At 47.1% G+C, this 24,871-nt stretch overlaps 1 protein-coding gene and 1 pseudogene across 3 annotated transcripts; both read left to right on the plus strand.

The window, feature by feature from the left end:
• Window positions 1-4,242, plus strand: part of LOC135511506 (cilia- and flagella-associated protein 57-like) — a 40,593-nt pseudogene extending 36,351 nt beyond the window's left edge.
• Window positions 4,243-6,932: 2,690 nt separating this feature from the next.
• LOC135513180 (transmembrane protein 125-like) lies at window positions 6,933-19,769 on the plus strand. 3 transcript variants are annotated; one of them, XR_010451500.1, is made up of 3 exons: window positions 6,933-7,232; window positions 10,034-10,172; window positions 10,443-10,699. XR_010451500.1 is itself a non-coding variant. In XM_064935969.1 (3 exons), exon 3 carries the CDS (start codon window positions 18,242-18,244, stop codon window positions 18,920-18,922), a length of 681 nt encoding a protein of 226 aa, XP_064792041.1. In that variant the 5' UTR covers window positions 6,933-7,232; window positions 10,034-10,172; window positions 17,936-18,241; the 3' UTR covers window positions 18,923-19,769. The 3 variants fall into 3 exon arrangements, 2 of the variants coding, with proteins under 2 accessions (XP_064792041.1, XP_064792042.1); XM_064935969.1 differs by lacking the exon at window positions 10,443-10,699 and adding an exon at window positions 17,936-19,769; XM_064935970.1 differs by lacking the exons at window positions 10,034-10,172; window positions 10,443-10,699 and adding an exon at window positions 17,936-19,769.
• The last annotated feature ends 5,102 nt before the right edge of the window (window positions 19,770-24,871 follow it).

A 24,871-nucleotide genomic window follows, 5' to 3' on the forward strand; every position in this document is an offset into this window, starting at 1 on the left:
GTTAGGTCAGGGTGTGACAAGGGTGGGAAATTCTATGTCTTCTGTTTCTTTGTTTTTGGCTGAGTGTGGTTCCCAATCAGAGGCAGCTGTCTATCGTTGTCTCTGATTGGGGATCATACTTAGGCAGCCCTTTTTCCCACCATTAGGTTGTGGGATCTTGTTTTCTGTTTAGTGTCTTAGCCTGACAGAACTGTGTGCTTTCGTTTTTGCTATTTTGTTTGAGTGTTTTTTGAATAAAAGAATCATGAACACTTTCCACGCTGCACTTTGGTCTACTCTTCCTACCACCAACGAGAGCCGTTACATGTATTTCACGGCCTACCTTCAAACTCAGTGCCTCTTTGCTTGACGTTATGGGAAAATCATAAGAAATCAGCCAAGACCTCAGAAAAAAAATTGTAGACCTCCACAAGTCTGGTTCATCCTTGGGAGCAATTTCCAAATGCATGAAGGTATTGCGTTCATCTGTACAAACAATCGTACACAAGTATAAACACAATGGGACCATGCAACCGTCATACCGCTCAGGAAGGAAGCGCTTTCTGTCTCCTAGAGATGAACGCACTTTGGTGCGAAAAGTGCAAATCAATCCCGGAACAACAGCAAAGGACCTTGTGAAGATGCTGGAAGAAACGGGTTCAAAAGTATCACATTGTATGATTTTTTAAGTTATTAATTTGCATTTTATTGCATGACATAAGTATTTGATCACCTACCAAGTAAGAATTCCAACAGACCTGCTAGTTTTTCTTAAGAAGCCCTCCTGTTCTCCACTCATTCCACGTATTAACTGCACCTGTTTGAACTCGTTAGCTGTATAAAAGACACCTGTCCACACACTCAATCAAACAGACTCTAACCTTTCCACAATGGCCAAGACCAGAGAGCTGTGTAAGGACATTGGGGATAAAATTGTAGACCTGCACCCAGCTGGGATGGGCTACAGGACAATAAGCAAGCAGCTTGATGAGAAGCCAACAACTGTTGGCGCAATTATTAGAAAATGGAAGAAGTTCATGATGATGGTCAATCACCATCGGTCTGGGGCTCCATGCAAGATCTCACCTCGTGGGGCATCAACGATCATGAGGAAGGTGAAAGATCAGCCCAGAACTACACGGCAGCACCTGGTCAATAACCTGAAGAGAGCTGGGACCACAGCCTCAAAGAAAACCATTAGTAACACACTACGCCGTCATGGATTAAAATCCTGCAGCGCACACAAGGTCACCCTGCTCAAGCCAGTGTAACAGTATAACTTTAAACCGTCCCCCTGCCCATACCCGGGCTCGAACTAGGGACCCTCTGCACACATCAACAACAGTCACCCACGAAGCATCGTTACCCATCGCTCCACAAAAGCCGCGGGGGAACCACTACTTCAAGGTCTCAGCGCAAGTGATGTCACCGATTGAAACGCTATTTAGCGCGCACCACTGCTAACTAGCTAGCTATTTCACATCCGTTACACCAGCGCATGTCCAGGCCCGTCCGAAGTTTGCCAATTACCATCTGGATGATCCAGAGGAGGAATGGGAGAAGGTCATGTGGTCTGATGAGCCAAAAATAGAGCTTTTTGGTCTAAACTCCACTCGCCGTGTTTGGAGGAAGAAGAACGATGAGTACAACCCCAAGAACACCATCCCAACCGTGAAGCATGGAGGTGGAAACATCATTCTTTGGGGATGCTTTTCTGCAAAGGGGACCAGACGACTGCACCGTATTGAGGGGAGGATGGATGGGGCCATGTATCGCAAGATCTTGGCCAACAACCTCCTTCCCTCAGTAAGAGCATTGAAGATGGGTCGTGGCTGGGTCTTCCAGCATGACAACGACCCGAAACACACAGCCAGGGAAACTAAGGAGTGGCTCCGTAAGAAGCATCTCAAGGTCCTGGAGTGGCCTAGCCAGTCTCCAGACCTGAACCCAATAGAACATCTTTGGAAGGAGCTGAAAGTCCGTATTGCCCAGCGACAGCCCCGAAACCTGAAGGATCTGGAGAAGGTCTGTATGGAGGAGTGGGCCAAAATCCCTGCTGCAGTGTGTGCAAACCTGGTCAAGAACTACAGGAAATGTATGATCTCTGTAATTGCAAACAAAGGTTTCTGTACCAAATATTAAGTTCTGCTTTTCTGATGTATCAAATATTTATGTCAAGCAATAAAATGCAAATGAATTACTTAAAAATCATACAATATGATTTTCTGGATTTTTGTTTTAGATTCCGTCTCTCACAGTTGAAGTGTACCTATGATAAAAAATTACAGACCTCTACATGCTTTGTAAGTAGGAAAACCTGCAAAATCGGCAGAGTATCAAATACTTGTTCTCCGCACTGTATATCCACAGTAAAACGAGTCCTATATCGACATAACCTGAAAGGCCGCTCAGCAAGAAGGAAGCCACTGCTCCAAAACTTCCATTAAAAAAGCCAGACTACAGTTTGCAACTGCACATGGGGACAAAGATCGTACTTTTTGGAGAAATGTCCTCTGGTCTGATGAAACAAAAATAGAACTATGTGGCCATAATGACCATTGTTATGTTTGGAGGAAAAATGGGGAGGCTTTTCCTACTTTAGTTCTTAGTTTTTTCATCATTGATACTTATTTAAACCGCCTGCCAACTTTTAGCACTCTCTTCATGTAGATGCAAATGATGACTGTGTCCATATAGATAAGAGTGGATCAGGGTTTAGATGAGTGCTATAGATCAGCTGTATGAGGGAGTATATAGAGATCAATGCTATGGGCTTCCTGTACTCTGTAGATGGAGCAGGAGCTGGATACCTTCTACAAGAAGAACGCTCAACAGGAACTGGACATCGCTGAAGCTCAAACTCACCACCACCGACAAGGAGATGCACAAGGGACTGCAGAAGGTATGTAGTGTGTGAGAGAGAGGGATACCATTTTACCTTGAGTGCATGTCAGGTGTTTATATTTGTGTTTTTATCTTTGCATATGACCAACCCCTCTTCCCCAGGTGAGGGATGTGGAGGCCCTGGTACGTAGGTTCAAGACGGACCTCCGTAACTTTGGGATTCACCCAGGAGCCTAAGAGGTTAAAGGACCGCGTCAGAGACCTTTACGACCGCTATGTACAGAAGAGTGATGTGGTGAGAGAAACAGGATGAAAGAGGGAGAGAGAGAGAGAGAGAGTTCATTTGTATTATTTATTTTACTTTTGTATATCTACTTCACTTGCTTTGGCAATGTAAACATATGTTTCCCATGCCAATAAAGCCCCTTGAATTGAATAGACAAAGAGCAAGAGCAGCATTGTTATAGGCTCACTAGACCTCACACTGCCTGTTTGTGCTGCTTTTATCCTATTTCATGCAAGCTGGTAGAGTGAATTGGGTTGTAACCTTGTAATGGCTACAGTGCTGGTCTAAAATGGATAAGTAATTTGGCTACTGTGTATTCATTATAATCAAAGATGGCTGCTCTTCATGTCTCTCAGGTGGATATAGTTGGTGTGGACGCAGAAGTCCAGAGGGAGTACGCCCGGCACAGAGAGGAACGTAGCGTCCCTGAAGAGGAAACTGGCCAAAGACGCCGTGGTCCACCATGCAGATAACGTCAAGATCATGCAGGTGACAGAGACGAGACTTTTCATAAAGGACTGTTGGAGTGCCGCACACAATAGTCATAAAATTAGTAACCACAACTTTATTATACACCCCAAATCTATAGGCTGTTTGTTCTGTACTATTCTTTGACTAACTGATTGGTTGATTCATTCATTGATTGCTATAGGAGAATGCAACTCTGATCAGAGAGATCAACGACCTGAGAAAGGAGTTGTGTCTGGTGCGTTCCCTGGTCCACGACTACAAGAGTCTGATGAGAAAACAGGGCAAGAAGCAGACCAACACTCTCAAAGGTGACCTGTTTCTCTCTTATCTGGACTGATTTACAGTAAAGATGACTGATTGCAGCTTTCATTGGAAAGAGTCTGCAGGATAACTTTTACCATGTGGGGAAACCACCTCACTTCCTGGAGTTTATATTCATAGAGGTGCTTGAGGTTCTCAGTTTCATCGCTAAGTTGTTTTTTTCCTAGTTAAGTCACTTGAAAAAATCCTATTTCTAAGTTATCCACATCTAAAGTAGCTGCTCAGTGAGCTGACTTTTTGTCTCCGTCCCCAGCGCTGCTGTCTCCCAGGGCCAACCCCAGTAACATGGTGGTCCATCTGAACTAGGAGGGGGGACCATATCGTTCAGCTGCAGCGCCTGGAGATTCACAGGCTCAGGGAGGAGATCCAGGTCCTGATGAAGATACACCCTTATAGACCCCCCTCCACCGCCAAGCTACCCTCCCTCCAAATCAACATTTACATTTACATTTAAGTCATTTAGCAGACGCTCTTATCCAGAGCGACTTACAAACTCATAACTCCCTTCAGACCCCCCTCGACTGCCAAGCTACCCTCCCTCCAAATCAACTCATAACCCCCTTCAGACCCCCCTCCACCGCCAAGCTACCCTCCCTCCAAATCAACTCATAACTCCCTTCAGACCCCCCTCCACTGCCAAGCTACCCTCCCTCCAAATCAACTCATAACTCCCTTATAGACCCCCCTCCACTGCCAAGCTACCCTCCCTCCAAATCAACTCATAACTCCCTTATAGACCCCCCTCCACTGCCAAGCTACCCTCCCTCCAAATCAACTCATAACTCCCTTCAGACCCCCCTCCACTGCCAAGCTACCCTCCCTCCAAATCAACTCATAACTCCCTTATAGACCCCCCTCCACTGCCAAGCTACCCTCCCTCCAAATCAACTCATAACTCCCTTATAGACCCCCCTCCACTGCCAAGCTACCCTCCCTCCAAATCAACTCATAACTCCCTTATAGACCCCCCTCCACCGCCAAGCTACCCTCCCTCCAAATCAACTCATAACTCCCTTATAGACCCCCTCCACTGCCAAGCTACCCTCCCTCCAAATCAACTCATAACCCCCTTCAGACCCCCCTCCACTGCCAAGCTACCCTCCCTCCAAATCAACTCATAACTCCCTTCAGACCCCCCTCCACTGCCAAGCTACCCTCCCTCCAAATCAACTCATAACTCCCTTATAGACCCCCCTCCACTGCCAAGCTACCCTCCCTCCAAATCAACTCATAACCCCCTTCAGACCCCCCTCCACTGCCAAGCTACCCTCCCTCCAAATCAACTCATAACTCCCTTCAGACCCCCCTCCACTGCCAAGCTACCCTCCCTCCAAATCAACTCATAACTCCCTTATAGACCCCCTCCACTGCCAAGCTACCCTCCCTCCAAATCAACTCATAACTCCCTTCAGACCCCCCTCCACTGCCAAGCTACCCTCCCTCCAAATCAACTCATAACTCCCTTCAGACCCCCCTCCACCGCCAAGCTACCCTCCCTCCAAATCAACTCATAACTCCCTTCAGACCCCCCTCCACTGCCAAGCTACCCTCCCTCCAAATCAACTCATAACTCCCTTCAGACCCCCCTCCACTGCCAAGCTACCCTCCCTCCAAATCAACTCATAACTCCCTTCAGACCCCCTCCACTGCCAAGCTACCCTCCCTCCAAATCAACTCATAACTCCCTTCAGACCCCCCTCCACCGCCAAGCTACCCTCCCTCCAAATCAACTCATAACTCCCTTATAGACCCCCCTCCACTGCCAAGCTACCCTCCCTCCAAATCAACTCATAACTCCCTTCAGACCCCCTCCACTGCCAAGCTACCCTCCCTCCAAATCAACTCATAACTCCCTTCAGACCCCCCTCCACCGCCAAGCTACCCTCCCTCCAAATCAACTCATAACTCCCTTATAGACCCCCCTCCACTGCCAAGCTACCCTCCCTCCAAATCAACTCATAACTCCCTTCAGACCCCCCTCCACCGCCAAGCTACCCTCCCTCCAAATCAACTCATAACCCCCTTCAGACCCCCCTCCACTGCCAAGCTACCCTCCCTCCAAATCAACTCATAACTCCCTTATAGACCCCCTCCACCGCCAAGCTACCCTCCCTCCAAATCAACTCATAACTCCCTTCAGACCCCCTCCACCGCCAAGCTACCCTCCCTCCAAATCAACTCATAACCCCCTTCAGACCCCCCTCCCTCCAAATCAACTCATAACCCCCTTCAGACCCCCCTCCACTGCCAAGCTACCCTCCCTCCAAATCAACTCATGACCCCCCTCCACCCCCAACCTCTCCCTCCAAATCAACTCATGACCCCCTTCAGACCCCCCTCCACCCCCAACCCCTCCCTCCAAATCAACTCATGACCCCCCTCCACCCCCAACCTCTCCCTCCAAATCAACTCATGACCCCCTTCAGACCCCCCTCCCTCCCCAACCCCTCCATCCAAACCAATTTTAAGGGACTTGTAAATAAAAAGGAAAACAATTCATATTTGAGGGTTAATATAACATAAATATATATATATTTTAAGTGAGATTGGGATTTCCAAAAGTGAATGGAGGGTGTTATTGGCAGGGTCAAATCAAAGCATTGTCAGACTGGAAATTATGGATTTTTAATGACAAACTATTAATTAACAAGAACAATTTACATTGTTGTGCATGCAAAACAGTCTACTCCTAATGGCTTGTCAGTAGACTACCATATTTGTTTTTTATTAATGCGTGTGCGTGCGTTTTTAAGGAACCTGTTTGTCAACTGGTAGAATATTCCTTCTTATTATCACCATAATAATGGGAAGTGGCAAAAACGGTAAGCCTATCATTCTCTAGACTTTAAAAAGTACTGGGAAAATCTATTTTGTCTGTCTGCTAGGTGCTATCCCAACGGCGCACATCCCCTACATGATAAGTGTTTATAATTTAAGGCTGGCGCGCGGGCTTTCCCCATGGGACGCCAGCGAAAGGTCGCGCGCTGCTCTGTAGCCTACTGATGCGCTTTCCCCTCCCAACCAGCGTCGCCTCTGCGTGCGGTGACCACACCTGCAACCGGGAAAGTCCGCTAGACCTGCGCACGGTTCAGTAAGCGCGAGAGGCACACACAATCACCATCGGAGGCTCCACATCGGAGAAAGGTAGTCAGTCTAGTCATAATTATTTTGATTATTGAGACTATACTGTTTCAAACCGTCCTTTCACGCACCAAACGCGCGGCATATGGTTTGGATTTGGAAATACCTCCCGGCGCAGGAACGGAGATTTGTGGAGTCGTTCCGTTTCGAGGATGAACAGCGACTGGGAATGTGCCAGCACCACGCACAGGTAAACAGCATATAGACAGAATACAAATGCTAGACAGTGCATGGATCACACACTCGATTTGATGAAGCCGAGCCACCTGAAGGTGACTAGGCTATATAACTTTCTTGACATTGTTCCACCTTTTATAGTTCGGTTCTAGGCTAGCTACTTATTTGAATTATCAAGCAAGATAATTTGAGCTGAATATAAATAGCCTAGTTTACTGTCATAACGTCTCGTGATCTGTCCTCATGACAGGTCATCATATGACAGTGTCATATAGCATTATGACAGTGTTACGTATGACAGCCATAGGTAATGTGTTGCTGTATGTTTGTTGTAACCATGTCACCATACTGTTGAGACAATCATCCCATAGAGCCAGAGTAGGCTACATTGGAGAGTTTAGCTCACTGCAGTTGCCACATTGAATACAAATTGCCCTTTGTATTTTCTTAAAGCCTCTAAGCATATTTTCTGATAGATATCTCCCATGAAAGGACAGTGAAGCTCGTAATTTTAGAATATGTCAACATTTAGAGGGAAATTGGTCACTTACTTGGTCCACCCCCTCCTGAAGGTATTCATTTCCAGAAGTTTGATCATGGTTATTGATCATGGTTATTGATCATGGTTATTGGCTGTTTGACTGAAGTTTTAATTCATATTTTCGAGCCTGACTTGACCCTTGACCATAAGAGATATTAAACATTGCATGTATTTAATTTAATTTAACAGTAATGTATTTAAAAACCAAAACATACTCCTGACTATTCTTACATCCATCATGCAAATAACACAAATCTAGTTTCATCTATTTTCAGACACATGTTTGTGAAGCTGTAAAGACTGGAATAGCTGAATAAATATGAACCTTTTATTGCCAGACAGAATGGGTGTAAAAGGTTTTGTGGAGGACTGAACTGTCCAGTTTTTTTAATTTATTCAGGCCAACCAGGATTTCCTATACTGTAACTAGTTCCTGCCAATATCACACCTTAAGTTTTGGACCCAAGTGTTAGTGTTGGCCTCTAAACACTGTTGTAGCTATTTCCACTTGTATATACCATACAAAACAAAAGTCAGTGATGTTGTGAAAAATCCATCTAGCATATACTTGTGTAACAGTAAATAACTATACCTTGGAGTGATCTCTCCATTGTCGTTCCCTGCTATCTCATGATCAATATACATAACATAGTCTCACCAATAAACTAAAAGGCGAGTGAGGGAACGAGGGATGGAGTGAGTGTGTGAGTAAGCGCATGCATGTGTGTGCCAGCGGAGGCTGGTGAGGGGAGGATGGCTCATAATAATGCCAGGAAACCATGTGTTTGATGTATTTGAGAGAGTGCAAGAGAGAGGGTGAGTGTGAGAGAGACAGAAGGTGAGAGAGCGAGAGTGTGGAACCCAGCCCCGTGAGGATCAGGTTCGATCTGGAACACAGCCCTGTGAGGATCAGGTTTGATCTGGAATACAGACCTGTGAGGATCAGGTTCGATCTGGAATACAGCCCTGTGAGGATCAGGTTCGATCTGGAACACAGCCCTGTGAGGATCAGGTTCGATCTGGAATACAGACCTGTGAGGATCAGGTTCGATCTGGAATACAGCCCTGTGAGGATCAGGTTCGATCTGGAATACAGCCCTGTGAGGATCAGGTTGGATCTGGAACACAGCCCTGTGAGGATCAGGTTTGATCTGGAACTCAGCCCTGTGAGGATCAGGTTCGATCTGGAACACAGACCTGTGAGGATCAGGTTCGATCTGGAACCCAGCCCCGTGAGGATCAGGTTCGATCTGGAACACAGCCCTGTGAGGATCAGGTTCTATCTGGAACACAGCCTTGTGAGGATCAGGTTCTATCTGGAACCCAGCCCCGTGAGGATCAGGTTCTATCTGGAACTCAGCCCTGTGAGGATCAGGTTCGATCTAGAACCCAGCCCTGTGAGGATCAGGTTCTATCTGGAACCCAGCCCTGTGAGGATGAGGTTCTATCTGGAACCCAGCCCTGTGAGGATGAGGTTCTATCTGGAACCCAGCCCTGTGAGGATCAGGTTATATCTGGAACCCAGCCCTGTGAGGATCAGGTTCTATCTGGAACCCAGCCTTGTGAGGATCAGGTTCTATCTGGAACCCAGCCTTGTGAGGATCAGGTTCTATCTGGAACCCAGCCATGTGAGGATGAGGTTATATCTGGAACCCAGCCCTGTGAGGATCAGGTTCTATCTGGAACCCAGCCTTGTGAGGATCAGGTTCTATCTGGAACCCAGCCTTGTGAGGATCAGGTTCTATCTGGAACCCAGCCCTGTGAGGATCAGGTTCTATCTGGAACCCAGCCCTGTGAGGATCAGGTTCTGTCTGGAATCCAGGCTCCTGTTTCTCACAGAGCAGGGATGTTTGAATATGTTGAAGGCCGCCTCTGAACCCATACAATAAAAAAAAATAATGGCGAACAACAAAAGGTAAACATGTTTATTGTCGTCAGCAGAATGGAGCGAGGCAAGGGGGACGCGAGTGCATGTTAATTGGTGATTTGATTAGGGTTTTAATATTGGAGCTGTGCTCAAGGAAGGCAGGCAGGCACAGGCTGGCCACTACAGAGAGGAGAGTGTACATCCGAGTGGGCAGCTATAGGAGAAACTATCAGCAAAACCACATCAAGGACAGGAAACAGTCTGCATTCAAGGGAGGAAAATACTGTATGCAAATGAAAAGTCAAGTGCAAAAAAATGTCAGACTCGCTTTAGATTATGTTGTGTTGGTGTTCTGTTTTTTTTCCAATTCTGTTCTTATCTATATTCTATTCTTCTTTCCATCCAGTTTGTGACTGATGCAGGCAAGCTACTGTAGAGCCAGGTGGCTGAGGTCTCGGCAGGGAGTCAGTGCAAGCTGAGAGGGGTAGTACCATCACCGTCAACATCACTAGGTCCTGCTGAAGAGAGATTGAAAACAACATCAGGTACAGGACCAGGGGGGAGAACAGCGGGGGAGACAAGTGTTTCCTTGTGCTGTTAGTTGTATTAGTATTTGCTATCAAGCACACAGTCCACAATTAAAATAGCATTAAGCACAACTGAGTTGGTGTGTCTGCCAATTGTCCCCTCACCGTGCCTGGCCACAGAGAGGGTCCCGAGGCCCCTGATTGGCTGGACTGTGACAGGAACATAGACACCGCCTGAATAATGAACCATTCAGAACCTCTCTCTCCACCCGCCACTCCTCCATCCAGCCCTGCCGAGCCTCATCCCCAGACGCCTGCCTGCCTCCAGCCCCGAGCAGCTCCAGGCCCCCATGGAGCTTGGCACTGATGCCCAGCGCAAAAACAGATGGTGCCAATCCTGACCCCTCTCGTCACCGATGGACAGGAACAGGAAGAGGAGGAGGCACTGTTGCCACGGCAACTCCTGGCCACACATCCTCTCCAAGGGCCTCAGGTAAACACATTCACACAACAGGACCAAGGCGAGGACCCCGTTTGTGTCATAGTCAGCTAACTCATTGCCTGTGAGACTTCAACACGACCAGACTTTTTTCTGTAGGCGTCCAATTCCATGCCTGCTTGGACTGCATGAGAATGTGCTGATGGACCACGACCAGTGCAGGAACGTGACATCAGTTTACTGAAAGCCAATGAAACTCCATCCTGTCAGGGACTGCTCCTCTTTCCCTGCTGGCTGGCCTGGGCTCTCAGGCCTGGATTAATTATTAAAGGGACCCCTCAGTACTGCTGGTAGCTCTAAAGGCCTCTTTAAACACCTGCTGATCGGAGGGAGTGGTGTGTCGGTTCAAACCCTGCAGAGAGGAAGCAGTTTCAGCCGTTTGACTGCAGATCAAAGCAAAGCTTCTGCAACTGTCTGGCTCCCTTGGCTCTCATCTCCTCCTGTCAGAAGTAAAACAACTACCATTTTGTTTATTTTGTTCTTATGTGAACCCATGAATAATTGATCTACAGACTGATTATAATGGCAAATTCCTATTTTAAAAGAACAGAACTTCAACATAAAATGAGACACTAATGACTTGGTGGGATGAATTCAGCAGGGCCAAATAACATAGGGAATACAGTGTCCATAAAGCATAGCTCCTCTGTCGAGTCGACCAACAGACCGACCTTCAGACCTTTTAAAAAAACTGAACCGAAAAGAGGTCTTACTAACTGATTCTCAAGGTTTTACGATTATCTGTGGGTTTTCATCATCATTATCACAGAGCAAATTTGCATGAACTGAAATATGCTGCTCTGCATATAACCGTCATCAACCTTGCTAGGTGCTGCAGACGTTTGGGGGAAGTCATTGTCTGCCTCTGTGCCTGTCTGCGAAATACAGAAGAGACAGACCAGAGAATATCTCACACAGAGGAGCAGATGATGAAGGTTTTTATGATGAGGCCTCTGGTATCTGTGATGTGAAGGAGAGGTCCTATCAGCTCTGATAAGAGAGCAGGCAGAAAGCCTCTAAACAAGAGAGGAGAATGAGGAGAGAGAGAGAGAGTGTGTGGGTTAGTGCTGAGCGATTAGTGCTTTTTGAGGTCGGTTCGGTTTAAAACAAATAATCACATTTTTCAATTTTGGTTTCGATAAATACAAAATATTAGTTTTTTAAAAATGAATTATGAAATATGAGCTTGAAATAATTTTAGAGCTTTTGAATTGAAATTCCAAAGCCAAATATATTGAGAACATTCAATTGTCTCTAACACAGAATAAAGCAATGAATGAGCCCCATGATGTGACTGCCAATTACTGCTTAGCACTTATTAACAATAATGAATTCACATTCCTTTAATATATTACTACATTTTTTATTTAATGATCTCATTTTTTCATTTCTTAAAGTCGTCATCTCATCTCTGCTCAGGCAGTAGCAGCCAGACAACCATGGAGCATTATCCCTGTGCTCCCCAACGAGCCAAGCTCCCCAGTCTTAGCTAGCGAAAAAGGGTAGCCCCTGATCATTGGGTTGCCACAGCTGCCCATGCTGCAGAGCTGTCTGCTACAACTGTCAGTCGGTTAGTAAAGCTATATGTCCCAAAGTGTCTGTCTATCTCTGTTGTTGCTGTGTTGTACATTCCTCTCTCATGCGGTCTGTGTGCAGCTCCAGGAAGAATAGGCTAAATAGATTCTGGTCATTGTAGTTAACAGGGTTGGGGAGTAGTGAACTACATTTAGTTCAATTAGTAATTTTGCAGTAGCTTGGTGGTGGTTGAGCTCAATTCAAAATGTTTTGAGTAGTTAATAAATGTTTTGCGGTGTCGCTAACAACTGAAACTACACCCTTCTTTTTATGCAAAAATAAAATATGGGTGAAGTAAGCAAGAATTTCTTTTCATTTTTGGCATCAGACCTGCCTAATTCTCACTTGAAATATAGTTGTGTTTAATAGCTAAATTGCACATTCTGTTACAGTTTGTTTTAATCGCTTTGGTACTATTTTCACAAGCTTGTGGTGAATTTGATACATTTTTTGTACAAAACGCCAAATTAGTCACAGTTGTAACTTTGTGCATTCATTTTGTTTGTAGACATCTTTCACCACACAACCATTGATCCCGAATATAAGGTTACTGTGAAATATAATGAGTATATAATGGCACAAGGCGAGATTCAGATGCAGACACAGGTGGCAGATGGTTAGAGTCTCTGATATTTATTTAATAGTGAGGGAAAGGCAAGAGGCAGGTCGAGGACAGGCAAGAGTTCATAGTCAGGTCCAAACGGTACAGGGCGGCTGGCAGGCTCGAGGTCAGGGGCAGGCAGGCGGGCTCATTTTCAGGGCAGGCAGAATGGTCAGGCAGGCGGGCTCAGTGTCAGGGCAGGCAGAATGGTCAGGCAGGCAGGCTCAGTGTCAGGGCAGGCAGAATGGTCAGGCAGGCGGGCTCATTGTCAGGGCAGGCAGAATGGTCAGGCAGGCGGGCTCAGTGTCAGGGCAGGCAGAATGGTCAGGCAGGTGGGCTCAGTGTCAGGGCAGGCAGAATGGTGAGGCAGGGAGGCTCAGTGTCAGGGCAGGCAGAATGGTCAGGCAGGTGGGCTCAGTGTCAGGGCAGGCAGAATGGTCAGGCAGGCGGACTCAGTGTCAGGGCAGGCAGAATGGTCAGGCAGGTGGGCTCAGTGTCAGGGCAGGCAGAATGGTCAGGCAGGTAGGCTCAGTGTCAGGGCTTGCAAAAGGTCAGAACCGGAAGGACTAGAAAAACAGGAGCTTGTAATTTACAGTACATTACACTGTTGTGGGCTATACACTTGCACTACCCATCAAAATGTACTGAATCAAATTTCCATAATTTCTATCATTGAATAGATCTTCAACAATCATAGATGCAATTTATTTATTTATATACACAGTGCATTCAGATAGTATTCAGACCCCTTGACTTTTCCTAATTTTGTTATGTTACAACCTTATTCTAAAATTGATTAAATTGTTTTTTCCCCCCCCTCAATCTACACACAATACCCCATAATGACAAAGCCATATTTTTTTAACATTAGCAAATAAAATAAAAATTAAAAAAACGGAAATATAACATTTACATAATTATTCAGACCGTTTACTCTGTACTTTGTTGAATCACCTTTGGCATCAAGCCACATACAAGGTTGTCCTGGAAGAAAACTTGCTTCCTTCTGCTCTGACAATGTTCCCCAACTCTGAGGATTGGTTTTCCCAGCAGGACAATGCTCCATGCCACACAGCCAGGTAATCAAGATGTGGATGAAGGACCACCAGATCAAGACCCTGTCATGGCCAGCCCAATCTCCAGACCTGAACCCCATTGAAAACCTCTGGAATGTGATCAGGAGGAAGATGGATGGTCACAAGCCATTTAACAAAGCAGAGCTGCTTGAATTTCTGCGCCAGGAGTGGCATATAATCACCCAACATCAATGTGAAAGACTGGTGGAGAGCAGGCCAAGGCACATGAAAGCTGTGATTAAAATCAGGGTTATTCTACCAAATGTTGATTTCTGAACGCTTCCTAAGTTAAAACATTAGTATTGTGTTGTTTATAAATTAATATAAAACAGATTTTATTTTCTTTGCGTTATTCGAGGTCTGACAACACTGCTTATTTTTTGTTATTTTAACCAGTTGCAATTTTTTTGCAAATATATGCTCTAAGTGACAATATTTTTATTTGGAAGAAATGTTGTAGGTAGTTCATTGAAAACAAAATGTTCATTTTACCCAAACACATCTAAAAATAGTAAAACCAGAGAAACTGATACTTTTGCAGTGGGCTCTTCATTTTTTCCAGAGCTGTATATACTACATGATCAAAAGTATATGGACACCTACTCGTTAAACGTCTCATTCCAAAATTATGGACATTAATATGGAGTTGGTCCCACTTTTCCTGCTATAACAGCCTCCACTCTTCTCTGAAGGCTTTCCGCTAGATGTTGGAACATTGCTGTGGGGACTTGCTTCCATTCAGCCATGAGAGCGTTAGTGAGGTTGGGCACTGATGTTGGGTGATTAGGCTTGGCTCGCAGTCGGCGTTCCAATTCATCCCAAAGGCATTCGATGGGGTTGAGGTCAGAGCTCTGTGCAGGCCAGTCAAGTTATTCCACACCTATCTCGACAAACCATTTCTGTATGGACCTCGCTTTGTGCACAGGGTCATTGTCATGCTGAAACAGGAAAGGGCCTTCCCCAAACTGTTACGCAAAGTTGGAAGCACAGAATCGTGTAGAATGTCATTGTAGGCTGTAGCATTAAGATTTCCCTTCACTGGAACTAAGGGGCCTAGCCGAACCATGAAAACCAGCCCCAGACCATTATTTCTCCTCCACCAAACTTTACAGCATTGGGGCAGGTATCGTTCTCCTGGCATCAACCAAACCCAGATTCATCCTTCGCACTGCCAGATGATGAAGGGTGATTCATCACTCCAGAGAACACGTTTCCACTACGCCAGAGTCCAATGGTGGCAAGCTTTACACCACTCCAGCCGATGCTTGGCATTGCACATTAGGCTTGTGTGCGGCTGCTCAGCCATGGAAATCCATTTCATAAAGCTTCCGACTAAAAGTTATTGTGCTAACGTTGTTTCTAGAGGCAGTTTGGAACTCGTGATTTTTACATTCTGCTCGCTTCAGCACCCGCTGGTCTTGTTCTGTGAGCTTGTGTGGTCTACCACTTCGCTCCTGAGCTGTTGTTGCTCCTAGAAGTTTCCACTTCACAATAACAGCACTTACAGTTGACAGGGGCAGCTTTTAGCAGGGTAGAAATTTGACGAACTGACTTGTTGGAAAGGTGGCATCCTATGATGGTGCCATATTGAAAGTCACTAAGCTCTTTAGTATGGGCAATTCTACTGCCAGTGTTTGTCTGGAGATTGCATGGCTATGTGCTCAATTTTTATACACCTGTCAGCAGCGGGTGTGGCTGAAATAGCTAAATCCACTAATTTGAAGCGGTGTCCACATACTTTTAGCCATGTAGTGTAGTTTGGATGTAGTGAACTACTTTTTAAAAGTAACTCTAGTTAAGTGAACTATATTTTTCTTAAGTGTAGCTTAATGTCTTTCAGTGTAAAGTAATTGGTAGCTTGGCAAACAATATTTTCAGAGTAGCTTCCCCTACTCCGGTAGGTAATTACCACGTTTTCTGCGCTGAACTAGGTTGAATATTTGACTACGAAAACTCCCTACAGCATCTCACAGTTCGTTCTTGATTTTGATGTCTCTCGTGCTTGATAGGATTTCTCGCTAGAGAAATGGCACGTTGAGCTCACAAGAAAACCAAACTCAGTGGACTTGGTTTGGATTACGTTGGGGAATTCAAGTAATTGAACCAACGTCAATCAAATAGTTGTTTAATAATCAGAAAATGTTTTTGTTAATCGCTCAGCACGCGTGTGTGTGTGTGTGTGTGTGTGTGTGTGTGTGTGTGTGTGTGAGAGAGAGAGAGAGAGAAGATGTGTGTTTTGGTATGAGAGAGAAAAGCCAATTATATATGCGTGTGTGTTTTTATTGTTTTCATCCAGCTCATATGTCACCTCAATTACTGCCTTCTATTCCTGTTATACCTGTCAGTGGCATCAGGTCCAAACCTGCTGGGATTTAATTAGTGACTCAACAACACACACACTGTACCCCCCACATACACACACTGTACACCTCGTATACACATCCACCTCATAATTATGAACTGAAACGGCGTGGAGAAGCGGGAGTCCAATAAACGTAATGCGCTCTGTTATTTAGTATCCCTTCACTTCACACTTAATGTGAACACCTTGTGACTCAGCTGTACTGTGTGTCATATCTCAGTGTGATGATCCCTGTGTGTTGATGAAGACTCAGCTCAACCTGCTGCTTGGAGGCTCAGACAGACTAGTAGTGTTCTGTTTGTGTCAGCAGACTAGACCAGGTCTGTTAGAGGACAGTTGTAATTCCTGTCAGAGTGCTGCTGCTGCTCTGTGCTCGCCTCGCACAGTGCCTCGGCTCGCGCTATTGACTTTGATAGTAAAGGGGCTGTCAGACTTTTAAAGACAAGCTGTCTGTGCCCTGACCTTGAGAGTCGCTGGGACTACAGGGACAGACCATTGATAAAAGGAGTCATACTTGAGCCCTGTTGTGAGGGGGGCTGTAGTCAGCGTTGCGCTGCCATCTTAGAAATATCACCTCGCAGTGGAATAAACAGGAGGTGGCACACGATACAGGACGAGAGCTGGGTGGCTAAGCTAGCCTATGGGGTGGCTAAACTAGCCTACGAGGGGTGGATAAACTAGCCTACTAGGGGTGGCTAAACTAGCCTACGAGGGGTGGCTAAACTAGCCTACGAGGGGTGGCTAAACGAGCCTACGAGGGGTGGCTAAACTAGCCTACGAGGGGTGGCTAAACTAGTCTAAGAGGGGTGGCTAAGCTAGCCTACGAGGTGGCTAAACTAGCCTACGGGGTGGCTAAACTAGCCTACGGGGTGGCTAAACTAGCCTACGAGGTGGATAAACTAGCCTACGGGGTGGCTAAACTAGCCTACAATGGGTGGCTAAACTAGTCTACGATGGGTGGCTAAACTAGCCTACGAGGGGAGGCTAAACTAGCCTACGAGGGGTGGCTAAACTAGCTTACGAGGGGTGGGTAAACTAGCCTACGTGGTGGTTAAACTAGCCTACGAGGGGTGGCTAAACTAGCCTACGAGGGGTGGCTAAACTAGCCTACGAGGGGTGGCTAAACTAGCTTACGAGCGGTGGCTAAACGAGCCTACGAGCGGTGGCTAAACTAGCTTACGAGCGGTGGCTAAACGAGCCTACGAGGGGTGGCTAAACTAGCCTACGAGGAGTGGCTAAACTAGCCTACGAGGGGTGGCTAAACTAGCCTACGAGGGGTGGCTAAACTAGCCTACGAGGGGTGGCTAAACTAGCCTACGGGGTGCTGATCTACATACAGGAGTACACCATAAAGATGCTAGGCCACTATCAGCTGCTAATCTAATAAACAACACACACACACACTCAAACACAGAAACACACTTCTATTTCACGTTATTTGTCTCTGTCACACACACACACGTCTAAGAAGGGAGAGGGGTTTTCAGGTTGCATATTCAGCATTATGTTTTCAGTCAGTTCAAACACCTCTCTCTACAGGATACCTCTGTTATATGGCAGGATCTCTAATGTTTAGATCCCTGCTTTAAAGATTGCATATTCAGCAACGTGTGCGTGCGTGCGTGCATGTCAGGTGGCTCTAATGTCCCTTGTCTCTCCTCTCCCTAGGTATCCATCAGGCTGCATTTGGTCCCTGAGCTCTGAGGGTTCAATGACAGGACATCCTCTCAGAGTGCAGTGGACTACCTGATGGACCCTGTGATCCACAAAGAGGACCTGTAATCAAGTGAGAAGGAACTGTGATCCGGTGAGGTGTCCAGTGATCCATCTGCTGTGATTCACTGAGGACTCTATTGAGATCCACTCAAGATTTCCAGAGAGAGAGAACGGTGTTCCACTGAGAGTTCCAGGGATTCAGCTTGTGTCCTGGTAGAGTTCTCTGGTGAGCGTGTCTGTCAGGCTGGGAGGATCAGGATGCCAGAGCTGGAGGACTTCCCTCCGTCGCGGGGTGGCCAGCCGGCCGGTCCCGACCCTGCTCAGATCCAGCGCAGTGTTCTGGATGAACAGGTGGAGCTGTGGTGGTTCCGGGACCCGGCCAAGTCTCTGCTGTGCTACTGTGTGGCGGTCCTCCTCATCCTGGGCTGCGGCCTGGGTGGCGTGCTTCTCCTCTCCACCACCACCAGTTTCTCCAGTGACTGGCGCATGGGAGCGGGCATGGCCCTCTGTCTCTTAGCCCTGGCCGTCCTCCTCAAACAGCTCCTGAGCTCGGCCGTGCAGGACATGAACTGTGTGCGCAGTCGCAGGCGGATCGATATCCTTAAGAGCGGAGGGCTGTCGGATCTGTTAGTAGTGCTCATCACAGGGCTGTGTCTGGTGGTCTGTGGGGCTGTGCTGCTGAAGCTGGCTTTGGAGCACCACATGCCCCAGCCGGGCGTGGCCCTGAACGATATGTACATCTCTGGGGTGGTGTTGTTAGCTGGAGGGGGGGCAGCGGTAGTGGGGGTAGGGGTGTACACAGGGGTGGTGATGCTGCTGGAGAGGACCAGGCCGGGCCAGAGGTTTAGGGACAGGGCTGCTGGGCTGTTCACTATCTCTGGACGACACATGGACCAGGGTAGGAGAGAGACCACCTCTAGCCTGGCTAACCTCATCTGACCACCAGAGACATGGGATGGGACAGGTAGCCCAGACAGGAGATGACTGCGACACTCATATGGACCAGATCTGATCTGTGGGAGAGGCGCACTGGGGGAGGGTTGGAGCTTATTGGCCAGCTCTGGTTTGAGGTATGTGGCCTTGTAGTTTCTGGGCCACGTTTGTTCTGAATGTGGGCCACATCCACCTTGCTGTCAGGGAAGGACCAATGGACATCACATTTGAAAATGGCATTTTAGCATAATGGCCATCTTGGAAAGCCACTATATGTTCATTGAGTTGTTGATTACCACAGCACCCCTGTGGTTCTTCAAACAATGGAATTTTGCAGGATCATGAAATACCATGAGGAATACAGAGCTGTGTCAACACATGATATTTTTACGGTTCAAGCATGGGCCATTTTATGAGCCCAGCAGAGCACCTTTCTATGATGTGGAATGAAGAGAATACCAGTGACACTGCACAGACACCGGACACTGAACACGGTGCAGAGATAATGATTCATAATGTGTCCAATGTAATAATGATAATATCATCCACTACAAAGCAGAAGGTGAAAAAGCTGATGTAAGGAATAATCAGATCATAGAATAATGTACCCAGCATCTCCAAACTTAATCAAAGTGATCAATGATACATTTTGTCACCTTTTGATGTCACAGGTTTACAGCAGTGTTGGGTGGTCAAAGACCTCCATTAGCAAGCTGTGTCATCACTCACTTTGCTTTGCAACGCTTACCAGGAATCTGAGGAGAACGTCCTGCATTGTTGCCATGGTTAAAGGGTACAATGTGGTTTCATTAAACAAAGCGTCTATGTGCTTGGATGCTGTTCTTGGATTTAAGTTGCTGTGTGTTGTGTGTTTCTGGCCCTCGCACCTCCTTATCAGGCAGTGCATGTGAGCGGCCTGTTGCTCAGAGACAATAGGGGTCACTGAGGCGGCCATTGTTGTTGTACTGATGGTTGGGCACTGGGACAATGGACAGACTGTGGATCGTAAAAGGGCTGGCATCGCCCAGTACGGCTCACCCTTAACACCCTCTCTCTCACACACACACACAGCATCGGCAGTGACTGTGCAATGAGCCAGTACAGCGTGCAATCCCTAATTGACAAGGGACTGTTCTTGGTCTCTGCTGTGCACTGCTATGCAGGACATGCCTTCTAGGTGGTGCCAGGTATCTTTGTGTACGTATGATAGAGAGACGACAGCAACAAACAGTGATGAGAGAGAAGCCAGACAGTGAGAGAGAAAGAGCTACAGACATGTTCAACGTGAGCTCCTGATTTATTTCATTTTTTTGTTTTTAGAATGAGACACTCAAATCTAAAAAATAATTCAAGACAAGAAGTGATGAACAACAACTCAATATTTAATCAGAATAGAAAAAAGTCACTTTGCGCCTCAAATTAAGAAGTCTTGACTCGCTAGCTAACTACACCACAAAAACCTAGCCAGCAGGCTAACATGCTAGCCAGAAAGATTTAGCTAGAACAAACCTAGCAGGGGGAGTTAATACAACTACAAACGATCAAACTGAGTGAGTAAACCAAAAAGGAGCATGGACTCTAACTTTAAACATATTCTGTTTTTTTGGTCTGAAGATGTTTCACTTTTTTTGCCGGTTTCTGAGCTAAATTAGAGCTAGCTAGCAACAGCAGCAGACAAACAAAACTGGTTGCCAAGGCAACGGTGCAGCAAAACAGAGCAGCAGTAGTAGCAGAGCCCACAAGCACCATGTCCCCACTCCCCCTCAGCGCTGAGTCCATTCTCTACTCTCCAGAGGCCAAAAATGACACAAGGATGAAAGCTTTTTTTTTTTTACTACTAAAGGGGAGGCCAGAAATATTTTCGCAGACCTCTACAAAAAAACAATAATGTGAGTAATCTCATATTGCTCCCTGACCAACCAAATGCATGGCGGTCAGCAGTCTGCTCTCACTACCCATCCATAAAGAAAGAAGGAATCTAATGGGTGGAAGCTGAAAGTCAAATAGACAGATGACCCTGACAGCGCCATGATAACAACCTCTACAAAACTGGGGCAAAGTAACCTTAGGCTGTTTGAAACAGACTTTCAGACCATTAAGGAGAGAGCAGAGAAACTCCACCACCATCACCCCCACTCTCCCCACCCAAAAAGGCACATCCAGCACCTCTTCCCATCATAGTGGAGGACACGCCCAAGGAGGAGAGCGACCCCCCCTCAGTGCAGAGCAGGCTCAGGCCCTCCTCACCACCATGGCTGCCATGAGGGGTGAGTTCACCAAACTGGAGGGGGAGGTTGTCCTGCTCAGGGTTAGCGTGAGCAAACAGTAGCCAGACATCCACACCTTTAGAAGAGCTCCTAACCAAGGTGAGGACAGAGCAGGACAGCAGCCTTGCAGGACAGCTGAAAAAGGTTCAGCAAGAGAGAGACGGACTCATGAGAGAACTGGCTGATCTAACAAAGGAGGTGAGAGAGCTCCAAAAAGACAGGCAGAGCAGTACAATCTGACCACACTAAGATGAGCTGCAGGAGAGAAAGAGGACAGGCTGCAGGAGAGAAAGAGGACAGGCTGCAGGAGAGAAAGAGGACAGGCTGCAGGAGAGAAAGAGAACAGGCTGCAGGAGCAGTTATATCACCACTCTATGACCAACCCTCACACAGCAGAGGAGCCCACCTCAACCAGCCAGGCCTCCCCAGCCCTGCCCTCACACAGCAGAGGAGCCCACCTCAACCAGCCAGGCCTCCCCAGCCCTGCCTCTCACACAGCAGAGGAGCCCACCTCAACCAGCCAGGCCTCCCCAACCCTGCCCTCACACAGCAGAGGAGCCCACCTCAACCAGCCAGGCCTCCCTAGCCCTGCCTGCTGCACACCTTACCCCAGCCCACAGAACAGCCTCCAACTGACAGCAGCACTGGCACCGACCAGCCACACCCCAGCTCCAACACCCACCAGCCCCCACTAGCCCCCACTACCCCCTCCAGTCCAGAAGAAACACTGGCTGACATGGTCCTGTTGATGGACTCAAATGAGAAGTTTGTTCAGGAGAATACATTTTTCCCTAGACACAAAACGAGAAAGATGTGGTGCCAACAACGCAGAGTGCCATGGAGCGCCCAGCTCGGGTCACCAAGCCACATAATCATACACACCGGAAGCAACGACCTGCGTGCACAGCGGAAGAGGGTGGCGACTTCACTACGGGAAGTGATTGAGAAGGCCTCCGCAATCTTCCCCAACTCAAGGATCGTGGTGTCAACCTTTCTACAGAGGAAGGACTTCCACCCTTCCACAATCCAAAGAATAAACGCCAGCCTCTCCCGGGACTGTGCCTTGCAACCCAATGTACACCTGGCCCACCATCCCACCCTCGGTCTGGACTGTCTCTATGACCATGTTCACCTGTACAGGGAGACAGTCCCCATCCTTGCCAAGACTCTCAAGGACGTTGCTTTAAACCGCAACCCGATCTCTCAAACCAGGAACAGCGGAGCAATTTCCACCCCACCGAGATAACACCCCGGACCAGAACTCTGGACCCCCCCAGCCACGGCCACAGCACCACCAACCTCAATGCCCACCACAGCCAGCGCGGCACAGACCACACCAGCTTCAGACCCAACCAGATGAGGCCTACCACCCCCCACCGCAGACCCACACCTGGAGGAGCCAAAACCCTGCAGACAGAGCTATGCACAGTCTGTGAGAGGAGCAACTGGCCCAGCCTCCACCAATCAAATTAGTGACATTAAACAAATGCTGAGTATTTTATGCTCACGTGATAGGCCGAGGGTCATGGATGCTCACATGTGATAGGCCGAGGGTCATGGTAAGATGAGCACAAGAACTCCACCATCCTCACACTACACCCACCCAAGTAGCATGACACAAATTCTATCTTAAAGGATAAACAAATCACATTTGCATAATAAGAGTTTACGTTAATTGAAAAATCCTATTTTAATAGTTCTTGTTGGATTGTGAGTGTATATCATTTTGAAGGTAAAGAAAAAACAGTTGTGAAAACTTTTTATGTTGCATGTTGGAATTTACAAGGCTTGAATTCCTCTGCTTTTGGGCTAAAGAGCAGAAACACAGATTACCTGAAATAAATTGATGATGTTGATATTGTAGTACTACAGGAAACATGGTGCAGAGGTGATGTTTTCACTGGCTGTCCACTAGGTTATAGGGAGATAATTGTACCATCCACCAACTTAAAAGGAATCAGACAGGGCAGAGACTCAGGGGGAATGCTAATATGGTATAAATCAAAACAGGAGAATTCTTATCTGGTTAAAAATCAACAAAGAGGCTATTTTAACAGATAAAAACATCTTCCTCTGTGCCTCATACATTCCCCCTCAGAGTCACCTTACTTCAATGAAGAGAGTTTCTCCATTCTAGAGGGGGAGACTAGTCACTTTCAGGCCCAAGGCAACGTACTGGTCTGTGGAGACCTGAATGCTAGAACAGCAGAAGAACTATTAACAGTCATGGGGACAAACACCTACCGGGAAGCAACAACCTTTCCCTCCCCACATACCCCCACAGAAACAACTATGACAAAGTGAAAAACAAAAACGGAGTACAGCTCCTGAAACACTGGGTCTGTACATAGTCAATGGTAGGCTGAGAGGGGACTCTTTAGGTAGGTACACCTACAGCTCCTGAAACACTGGGTCTGTACATAGTCAATGGTAGGCTGAGAGGGGACTCTTTTGGTAGGTACACCTACAGCTCTGTGGAACACTGGGTCTGTACATAGTCAATGGTAGGCTGAGAGGGGACTCTTTTGGTAGGTACACCTACAGCTCTGTGGAACACTGGGTCTGTACATAGTCAATGGTAGGCTGAGAGGGGACTCTTTTGGTAGGTACACCTACAGCTCTGTGGAACACTGGGTCTGTACATAGTCAATGGTAGGCTGAGAGGGGACTCTTTAGGTAGGTACACCTACAGCTCTGTGGAACACTGGGTCTGTACATAGTCAATGGTAGGCTGAGAGGGGACTCTTTTGGTAGGTACACCTACAGCTCTGTGGAACACTGGGTCTGTACATAGTCAATGGTAGGCTGAGAGGGGACTCTTTAGGTAGGTACACCTACAGCTCTGTGGAACACTGGGTCTGTACATAGTCAATGGTAGGCTGAGAGGGGACTCTTTTGGTAGGTACACCTACAGCTCTGTGGAACACTGGGTCTGTACATAGTCAATGGTAGGCTGAGAGGGGACTCTTTTGGTAGGTACACCTACAGCTCTGTGGAACACTGGGTCTGTACATAGTCAATGGTAGGCTGAGAGGGGACTCTTTTGGTAGGTACACCTACAGCTCTGTGGAACACTGGGTCTGTACATAGTCAATGGTAGGCTGAGAGGGGACTCTTTTGGTAGGTACACCTACAGCTCTGTGGAACACTGGGTCTGTACATAGTCAATGGTAGGCTGAGAGGGGACTCTTTTGGTAGGTACACCTACAGCTCATCCCTTGGCAACAGCACTGTAGACTACTTCCTCACCGACCTAAACCCAGAGCCTTCACAGTCAGCCCACTAACACCTCTCTCAGAGCCTTCACAGTCAGGCCACTAACACCTCTCTCAGACTAACCCAGAGACTCTCAGAGCCTTCAGTCAGCCCACTAACACCTCTCTCAGAGCCTTCACAGTCAGCCCACTAACACCTCTCTCAGAGCCTTCACAGTCAGCCCACTAACACCTCTCTCAGACCACAGTAAAATCACAGTGTATCTGAGAAGAGCGGAACCCAACCATGAAGCATCACGACCCAATAAATGACATGGTACTAAAGAGGCCTATAGATGGAGTGCAAACAGTACAGACATCTACCAAAAAGCAATTATTAGCCAAAAAATACAATCTCCTGGACAATCTTTTAGCCTTAACATTCTCCTACAGCAATGAAGGTGTACATTTGGCCATTTGGAACTTAAACTTTA

This window comes from Oncorhynchus masou, chromosome 24 (genome assembly GCF_036934945.1).
Source record: "Oncorhynchus masou masou isolate Uvic2021 chromosome 24, UVic_Omas_1.1, whole genome shotgun sequence".
Classification (NCBI taxonomy): Eukaryota; Metazoa; Chordata; class Actinopteri; order Salmoniformes; family Salmonidae; genus Oncorhynchus; species Oncorhynchus masou.